Source organism: Pelophylax lessonae, assembly GCF_965119305.1.
Source record: "Pelophylax lessonae genome assembly, chromosome: 13".
Classification (NCBI taxonomy): domain Eukaryota; kingdom Metazoa; phylum Chordata; class Amphibia; order Anura; family Ranidae; genus Pelophylax; species Pelophylax lessonae.
This window is the reverse complement of record NC_138780.1, coordinates 55,146,440-55,156,606: the sequence shown is the minus strand read 5'-3', so window position 1 is coordinate 55,156,606 and position 10,167 is coordinate 55,146,440. Positions and strand designations below refer to the sequence as shown.

General features: G+C 45.7%; 1 protein-coding gene across 1 annotated transcript in view; it reads right to left on the bottom strand.

The window, feature by feature from the left end:
• Positions 1–229: 229 nt before the first annotated feature.
• Positions 230–10,167, bottom strand: part of CRIP1 (cysteine rich protein 1) — a 55,046-nt gene continuing 45,108 nt past the window's right edge. The window contains exons 3-4 of the mRNA XM_082242814.1: positions 423–480; positions 230–294 (exon numbers count right to left, since the gene is read on the bottom strand). Coding sequence (XP_082098940.1) covers positions 254–294; positions 423–480 — 99 coding nt within the window. The 3' untranslated portion in view covers positions 230–253. The remainder of the gene's footprint in view (positions 295–422; positions 481–10,167) is intronic.

The following is a 10,167-nucleotide window of genomic DNA, read 5'->3' as shown; positions in this document are numbered from 1 at the left end:
GATAGACCTGCATACTTTAACAACAAAGAAAAATTGTTGTTTTTTGTGAGTCTAAACTTTGCTTTACAAATATCAGCTACTTTTTTTTTTAGAGTTTTGGCCATGCGTCTGATCTTTTATTTAAACCCCTTGTATAAATCAATGGGATAGTAATTTTGTTAGCTGGAGACAGTGGAAGCCTAAAAGAAAACCACAGAAACTTTCCTAACTGATTTAATATATACTGTACCATGCGGAATATAAATTGACTTACTTATTTGAAAGTGTGACTTTCTGTTCCCCCTCGTCCAAAACCTAGACAGCAAAATATAGGCTTTTTTAACATATACGTTTAGAGAAATGCAATCCAGAAAGTAATATACAGCACGATCAACATATGCCTAGATCTTCAAGGCAGATGCACATTCAGATTTTATTCTCACCTTTCGGTCCAAACAATGCTGCATAGCAAGGTTGATTGCAGTAGGGCTTGCCATCATGCTGGAGAATGGAGAAAAATAAACATAATTAAAAAACACTTTTTCGGGTAAGCCATATTTGCAGATATTTGAATATTCTCTTTTCCATTAGACTCATTTACACAGCTCTAATATTAGAGCCAGTGCTCAATATTTCCAATTTGCTGCCTGACATTTATAGATCTTTACAGTTACAGGTAATCTGTTGAGCCTGTGGCTCTGCCACTCCAATTGGTAGAGCAAGCCACTTGCCTCAACAAGAGCCTACTAACATCTGATGATACCAGTGACAGTGGGACACAGTAATCACTACATGTGTGTACCCCGTTCTCCATCTTGCAGGCAACCAGTTTTCGAGTTTGTACTTTAAAAACACAAATAGTAAAACTAGGGCTGCCATGCTACAACTTAGCAGCCTTGATCATACAAAAGGTAACCATGTCTTCCTTTAGCACCTGCCCCTTCTATGGCATAATCAGTGTTACCTCTGTAGCTGCCTGTAACAAGCACAGCTGTAGGGAGACACAGAAAGAGGATTCACGTATATCTGTTCTTCTGACTAAGACTCTTCACAGATAGTGCAGTTTTGGCTCTTCTCCCCCTTCTCCTATTCCCTGGTCCAGTGGGTGGAGCTATGAGTAGCTGTAATTTAGCTCCACCTACTGGACCAGGGAATAGGAGAAGGAGGTTAAGAGTTGGAGCTGCAGCATTCTGAGTACTAATGAAGAGTCCAGAAGGAGAACAAAAGGAAACAGTTCAGAGGTCAAACAGGTCATCACTACGGCACTCTGTATCACTGCTGACCCCTGACCTCTTCCTTACTTAGCACTGACCTCTGAACTCTCCATCACTTAGCACTAACCTCTGAACTCCCTATCACTTAACACTGACCTATGCATTTCTCATCACTAAGCTCTGGTCTCTGCCTCACTTAGTATTGGCCCCTAACCTCTGCCTCACTTAGCACTGACCTCTGAACTCTGCCTCACTTACTACTGACACCTAACCTCTGCCTCACCTAGTACTAACCCCCTGCCTCACTTAACACTGACCTCTGAACTCACTCCTCCTCACTTAGCACTGACCTCTGAACTCTCCATCACTTAGCACTGACATCTGAACTCTGTCTCACTTAGCTGTGACCTCTGCCTCACTTAGGAATCACCCCTAATCTCTGCATTTCTTAGCACTGACCTCTGAACTCTGCCTTACTTTGCATTGACCTCTGCCTCACTTAGCACTGACCTTTGAACTCTATAGTAAGGGACTGTCAGTAAAGAATTCAGAGAAGACCTGGCAAATATGGCAACTTCCAGTATGGCTGTGCTAATTCTCACATGCGCATTGGGAAGCGGCACGCAATAACAAATCTGCGTGTGACGGCGCATCAGCGCACTCAAAGCACGATAATTGCAAGCACCTGCTGGCCTATATAAGGAGAGCAGTTCCTCTCATTAATTTCTGGTTTATCGTCAGCCTTTGTATACTGTGTTTCTGTGCCTTCTGCTTGATTACCCGTTACCGACCCGGCTTACCCCTGGCTTGTTCTGGCTTCTCTCCTGGCTCTTACCCTGGCTTGCTCCATGAACCTGCTCTTGTCTCAGTTCCTGATTGACCTCCTGTGTTTAACCCTTGGCCTGGCTTCTGACTTTGCTTCTTGCTCTTGCCATCTGTTAAGATCCACTAGCGCTTCCAGAGAAAAACATACTTTTCTGCTCTCGGTTGTTCTTCCATCTGGAGCCATCCAGCAGCTTCATCTTTAGGCAACCCATGCATCTTTGAGCATAGCACCCTCTCTTACCACCCTCAGGGATACTCTGCACTCAGCTGCAAGGGGAGCCCTCTCTTCACCTCAGCCTTTAGTCAGGAACATGACAGTATAATCCAGCCAAGATGTCTGATGCTGAAAGAGGTGCTTGCCCGTTAGAGGCTCTGTGCAAGCAAGTTGCCACCCTCACCCAGGCAGTGAAGAATTTACAAGAAGGGTACTTTCAGTTGGAGTGTCGCCTACAGAACCTTGCTTTGTCATCTGCACCTGTTGATCAGAACACGCCTGCTACATCCTCTGCATCTGCTGAGCCTGCTCGAGAACAGTCTGTCTCTGCTTCCACCATGATGATGCCACCTCCAGAGCCTAGGGTATCAGTCCTTGAACGCTTCTTGGGTGACCGACAAACATTCAGGGGCTTTAAGAATGCTTGCCTACTATATTTGGCACTCCAGCCAAGGACTTTTTATCTGGAAACCGTGAATACCAGGATTTACTATCTCAGACCCTCTTGGATGCTACCCAGAATTTCATCCTCACCTACACCTGCTCCCGCTACTGAAGGAGAACCCATGCAGATTGGACTAGTATGTTCTGCCTTAACTCCAGAAGAGAAGATTCGGCGGCAGCAGGCCAACCTCTGTCTTTACTTTGGTGGTACAGGACACTCCCTACGGAACTGCCTTGCGAAACTCAGTAAGTTCCATCCTCCATGTCCCGTCTACATCCAAGTTTCCAGGTCTTCCCCAGCTCATCTTGTTTTAGCCACCTCGTTGCAGGTGGCGGAAGGGGAGATCAAGCTACAAGCAATCATTGACTCCGAGCATGCAGCTGCTTTCTGGACATCACCTTGGCAAGAAAACAGCAAATTCCACTTAAAAACTAAAAGCAGAGACTCAAAGTCCATCTGGCTGATAGAACTTTTCCCAGATCAGGACCTGTGACACAAGAGACTGTTCCTATCCTTACTCTAACAAACTCTGGTCTTCAAGAGTTCCTCTGTTTTGATATTCTATGTTCCCTATCATTCTTGGGATTATATGGCTTTGGGCGCATAACTCTAAGATCGATTGGCCCTTGGGAAAAATCTCCTTTTCATCAAAATACTGTCTGCAATACTGTTTGCCCCAGAATCCAATGACTCTTCAGGTTGTCTGACAGTGCAACCTGTAACTAGTACCAGCCTACAAAGAAAATAATCTGCGCTAAGTGTTGTGAACTAAAATCAGTGAACAATGATTGACAGCTGCACTCACTGTATTGCACATCCCAATACAGATGTGTCATCAAAGAGATCACCCGATAATGCGGCTGGTTAGTTGTCATCATTCATTAACCAGGCATGTATATAAAGAAAGGAACACAATCCCTTATTGCGCAGTTTCCCAGCATAAGTAATTTATTAAAAGAACAGTATTTTACCACTACTCACTATCTCCATTGCCCCTGTGATGAAGTCTATTGAGACTAAACATACGCCTGGTTAGAGGACAAAGCGGTGATGTCAGCACGCCCACCAAGGAGCAGGACGATAATTTCTGAATGCCCGATGTACTGTATTTATTTTACTTTTGAGTAGATTACTGTTCTTTTAATACAGTACATTTCTTATGCTGGGAAATTGCACAAGAAGCGATTGTGTTCCTTTTTTATATGCATGCCTGGTAATGAATAATGACAACTAACCAGTCGCATTATCGGGTGATCGTTTTGATGACATATCTAATATGTCAAGTCCTGTGAAAGCAGTGTTACCTGCATACCCATAGTGGGGCATAATGAATGGCTAGATTTCATTTGGGGTCTCCTCATCTGGTAAGCGTCCATTCAATTATGTATATATGGTGGTGCACAGAGAAGGGATCGCTTTGAGCACTTTTGAACTGTAAGTTGGCACCTGGGGAGCACCTGTGTCGCCATCAGTACTTGGAATTGGGATTCCTCTGTCTATAACGTTCTTTTGCTACTTTGAAGATTTGTCATTTTGAATGAACATTGAGTTTTTTTATGCTTTGCACTGAATAATTGCCGCTTTAATTGAAAATACAACCTCACCTAGCACTTTATTGAATGATATAATTTATGAATACACGTTTAAAGCTTTATTTGTATATTATTTGTATATATAGATGAATTTACTTTTCTTTTCGTATATCACGGGACACAGAGCCATAAATCATAACATATGGGTTATATAGCCACCTACAGGTGAAGGACACTGGCAACCGTTAATCAGAAAGGATGTCCCCCTATAAAACCACATGAAGTACCTCCATTTTTTTTTGCCAGTGTTATCAGATCAGCTATCAGCTATCAGATCTATCTATAAAAAGTCAGAAGACTAAAAAGATGGTAGCTGAGCCTTGGGAAGCAGTTACGAGGTTTAGCCTGTAATGTTGTCCTTTTTTGGAGCTGGACCCTGGGAATACCAAACCCCAAAGGCGCTCCATCCAGGGTGCTCTACGGGTCAAAGGCCTTGGCCCCCCTAAAACAAGGGAAAGATAGTATGTTATTAAAGCGCTCACAGGGGGTGCTGCTCTCTATTGTGGCTGCTAGTAGAGGCAAATGGTCAGGCGGGGTTCAGGCAGGACACTGGTACTTAGACAAGTTGTCAGCTGGAGCAGCCTTGGGGGGGGAGTAGGGCTCAGATGCCTGGAGGCTGAGAGTGTTGGGCTGACCCCGGGTGTAAGGGGGGAGGGGGGAGGGGGAGTCCGGGTATGGACGATCCACTGTTCAGTGGGTGGATGAGGATGGGTTGCACTCCGGGCTGCTCTCCGGGTGAGCGAAGCAGCTCAATGTTAATCATAAAAGAAAGGGGGAAAAAAGCGCCAGTGGAGTGCAGTTTTAAAAGAAGGAAGTTTTATTAAAAAGAGGCACAGGTTATGGTGACTCGATAATGGACTCACTTCAGTGCAGTCACTGTGGTGCCCTCCCTGGTGTTGGTCAGTTAGCTCGGTGCCTGCTCTGGGTCCTGATGCGGTCCAATCATCCGGGAGAAGTCCGGGGTCTCTCAGGCGACTTCCGGGTCGGATCGGCATAGGAGATGTGGAGCGTTGTGGAGGCTTCTTCCGGCTGCGTCTGACGTCACGGGGTGTCTGGGCTTTGGTGGGCGTATCCGGGCGTCACAACATGTTTCGGAGCATGCGCAACATGCCGCTGGTGGGCATGCGCACTCCTTTGTCAAGTGTCAAGTGTCACCCCGTGACGTCAGACGCAGCCGGAAGAAGCCTCCACAACGCTCCACATCTCCTATGCCGATCCGACCCGGAAGTCGCCTGAGAGACCCCGGACTTCTCCCGGATGATTGGACCGCATCAGGACTCAGAGCAGGCACCGAGCTAACTGACCAACACCAGGGAGGGCACCACAGTGACTGCACTGAAGTGAGTCCATTATCGAGTCACCATAACCTGTGCCTCTTTTTAATAAAACTTCCTTCTTTTAAAACTGCACTCCACTGGCGCTTTTTTCCCCCTTTCCCCTAAAACAAGGGGACCCAGTCTTTGAAGGTCGGCAAGACAAAGCTCACCATGATGGGTAAAGGTTGGATTCCTGTTTCAAACAGAATCCTGCAACATGACTGGTAAGTCCAATTTAAATATTTACACATACAGCAAATGTAAATATTTTATGCACTGTTCCCTTTAAAAGATAACAGAGACAGAGCGCCATGTGGGTCTCTGCATGAGACTATGGATGTTAAGTAATACAAATACATCTTGTTAAAATACATCTTGTTAAAAGCTCTGGCTTTTCCTTTAGGGATTAAATGTGCCTATTATGCCAATTGTGATAATATGAGCTTGTGCAGTTGTGAGTGGATTGATGCAAAGATTGTTTAAACATTATTTCTTTGCTTATTTGTTTGACACACTGTTTTCACCCTGGGCGAATCACCTGAAAGGTATCAGCTGTGACAAACCTAATTCAGCCTAAGCTGCTCCCACTCCATGTTGTCGTTTTCGCCTTGGTGTGAAAGCGCCCGCGTTTTCGTCCCCTCCCTCGATAACGTGTCTGTGGTGAAGGCCCATTAGCGCGCACTTGAATCTTTGCCTTTAAAAATAGGCGTACGCAGCATGGAGGACGTGTTTGAACGTGATTGGTGTGCACGTGGACGCCACGTAGCTCGCCACGCATGTGCAATACAACATAAATACGCGTGAATTATAAGGAACGGTTTCAAATGCACTAGCCTCTGTCAGAGGCTGAAGGGGACACAGAGCAGCAGCAGCTGGGTGGCGTGAGTCACTGTCGGTGTATGTTACTGGCACAAACAGGTCCTGTGTCATTGGAATAATCAGTGCTGTGTGTGTGATAAGCTGTATAAGCTTGTCACAAGCCTTGAGTAAACTGAAGTTAGTACCTCAGGTTTGTCTTGCTATAAAGCAATGTCTGCCCGAAAGAGGGCTAGGGGGCACAGTTGGAAGGGGCACTGTGATGCCACCATCAGGCCTTGAAGGTCCTAGCCATGCTTCCTCTGTGTCTATCACCCCTGAAGAGCCAGAAGTGACTAGCCAATCTGAGCCATTATGGTTGTCAGGCATAGTAGCTACTCCAGGTGCTTCTGCCGCAACCTACATCACTAAGGACGATTTGGCATCGGCATTAGCGAGCCTTGAGGGTAAGATTGCTGACATGATTGCAGCATCTCAAGGAGGGAGGAAATGTGATAGATCCCCCTAACCTGAGCCACACCCTAAATCAGTTCAGGATTAGGCAGAGGATGTGGAAGAAGTAGCTGATGATGACTCGATGGAAGGTCATGCTGAGGTTTTCACTTCTGGAAAGTCAGGGTCAGAGGAGTCTCTATAAGCCTCTCAAACCCAGAAAATTGTAAGTTCAGTCTCTTACTGAAATGGTCTGGTCTGGATACAAATTTCCTCCCTTAGAGATGGCTGAAGTCTCTTTTTCCTCTCTAGGCTCATTGCGCCCTCCTCAAAGTCCTCGGACGTTTCCCATACAACCGCTCTTGAAGCAAGAAATGTATAATGATTGGGATCATCCTGATAGGATTTTTGTTCCTTCTAAAAGGTTTTCTCTATTGTATCCTATGGAGGAAAAGTTTACTAAGAAATGGAATATACCCACTGTGGATGTTTGCCATTTCTTCGATTAACAAGAGTTTAACCTGCCCAGTGGATAATGCCCAGGTTTTTAAGGATCCAGCAGATAAAAAGTTGGAATCTTTATTGAAAGCCTCCTTTGCTGTTGCAGAATCTGTGATACAACCAGCAGTAGCGGCCATAGGAGTTTGTCAGTTTTAAAAGACGTATGAAGTGAGTGCCCAAGACAGTTACTTCTCAATGAGAGTCTCTGGAAGATCTGTCAGATCTGCCTCGCAGTTTGTTTAGCAGTTGATGCTCTTATGGACTCCATACAGCAAATGTCACGGTTTGCTCTGATGACAGTGCATATGTGCAGAATTATTTGGTTGAAGAGCTGGTCTGTGGAATTACCACCATGTAAAAAGTGGCTGACTGGCTTCCCTTTTCAGGGAGAATGCCTTTTTGTTAACGATACAGATAATTATATCCAAAAGATCTGGGGGGGGGGGGAGAAAGAGTACATTGCTACCTGTAAAAAGGAAGAGCAAGAGTCCCTCTCCAGCACTCACACTACCAGTGCTTCTAATTCCAGACGGTGGCAACGGCCTCAGCCATCCGGGTCAGGAACCAAGCTTTCAAGACAGGGACAGAAAAAGCCCTGGGCCCAGAGATCAGCCAAGTCTTCCTCTAAGCCTACTCTGTGAAGGGACGCCCCCCCTCACTTGGGTGGGGGGTAAGGCTACTCCTGTCCTCCAAGGTTTGGGTGGAAACGAACCAAGACATCTGGGTTATCTTTACCATCTCACCGGGGTACAAACTGGAATTTGTAAAGTCAAGTATACTGGCAGAGGGCCCAAAGACTGATAACGGAGGTTCCGGAGGTTCCGGAGAACGAAAGGTTCAGGGTTTTTTACTTAAACTTGTTCAAAATCCCCAAACCAAAACGGGGATGTGAGACCTATTCTGGATCTCAAAGGGCTAAACAAGTTTCTGAACATTTGTACTTTCTGTATGGAGTCAATTCATTCAGTCATAGCCTCCCTGCAGGGAGAGGAATTTCTAGCATCCATAGACATCAAGGATGCATATCTTCGCGTGCATATATTCCAGGCTCATCAAGGGTTTCTGCGCTTTGCAGTAGAAAACCATCATTTTCAGTTTGTGGCCCTACCCTTCGGGTTAGCTACGGCTCCAAGAGTGTTCACAAAGATCCTAGCTCCAGTATTGGCTGTTCTAAGGTCCAGAGGGATATCTGTAATAGGATATCTGGTGATCTATTACTTATAGATCGATCAGCTTTGGCTCTAAGCTGAAATATCCTCCAGACAGTACAGTTCCTAGAATGTCTGGGTTGGATTCTGAACTTGTTAAAGTCAGCATTACAGCTGGTCCAGTGTCTGGAATATCTGCATTTCCTTGTGGACACAGTACAGGCAAAGATATTCTTGCCAACAAGAAAGGTCACAGACCTGAAGGATCTGGTTTGGTCTATAGTAAGGCTGAGATATCCTTCTGTACATCTTTGCATGAAGTTATTGGGAAAAATGGTGTATGCATTCGATGCAATTCCCTCTGCTCAATTCCATGCAAGACCCTTGCAGAACAACATTCTGTCTACATGGACAGGAAATGTTTAGTCTCTGGACTGGACCATGTCTCTGGTACCAAGAGTACGTCAGAGTCTGTATTGGTGGTTGGTGACCAGAAATCTGGAGAACGGGAAATCCTTTCTTACAGTAACCTGGAGGCTGGTGACTACAGATGCCAGTCTCTCCAGCTGTGAAGCAGTTCTAGAGGAAGCCAGGGGAAATGGTCTTGGGTAGAGAAAGGTCCCTCTGTCAACATTCTGGAAATCCGAGCAGTCAGTCAGGCTTTGACACAAGCAAAACAGGAAATTGGCGTTCAGGAAAGTTCAGATATATAGTAAAGTCTCCAACAGTCTATAATGAATCAATGTAAGATAATATTGACATAAGTCCAGATGCATCAAAAGTGTCTAATAGTGGACGGGTGATCCTGGAATGAGGGGCAATTCCTTGTCTGGTACCTGTACACTGATGGCTGCTGGTGGTGACGAGAGAAAGCAAATGGAGAGAAGACTACAATCTTCTTAATCTGTATTTTATTAAAGTCGTTTTTACTGCTGCACTTAGTAGGTGCTTGTGGTCTTCTCTCCAGTCGGGCTTCTGGGTCCACCTGTCAGGGTGCAATCCGACAATGCCATGGCTGTGGCTTATATCAACCATCAAGGAGGCACAAAGAGTCAGTCAGCCCAGAAAGAAGTGGATATCATCCTGTCCTGGTCAGGGAAGTTTGTGCCATGCTTGACAGCAGTTTTTATTCCAGGAATAGAGAACTGGCGGGCAGATTTTCTGAGCCGCCAACAGATGTTTTCGGGGGAATGGTCCTTACATCCCGAGATTTTTCAATCAATCTGCCTATGCTGGGGGGGGGGGGGGGGGGGTCCCAGACATAGATATGTTGGCATCCAGGTTTTACAAAAAGTTGAAGAGATTGGTGTCCAGGACCAGAGATCCACTCGCAGTCGGAGTGGATGCTTTAGTGACTCCTTGGAAGGAGTATTACCTGATTTATGCCTTTCCTCCAGTGCAGCTGATACCACGTCTGTTGCGCAGGATTCCAGCTAGAGGGAAAACCAGTAATCCTGGTAGCTCTGGCATAGTCGAGGAGGGTTTGGTATGCAGAAATCCAAAGGTTGGCAGTGACAAGGCCTTGGGCCCTTCCACTGTGTCTGGACTTACTCTCTCAAGGTCCAATATTCCACCCTGCTTTACAGTCTCTAAACGGCTTGGTTATTGACGCCTTAATCTTGAAGGAGTGGGGTGTATCTGGCCCTGCAGTTTAAATCCCTGATAAATGCTAGGAAGCATTTATT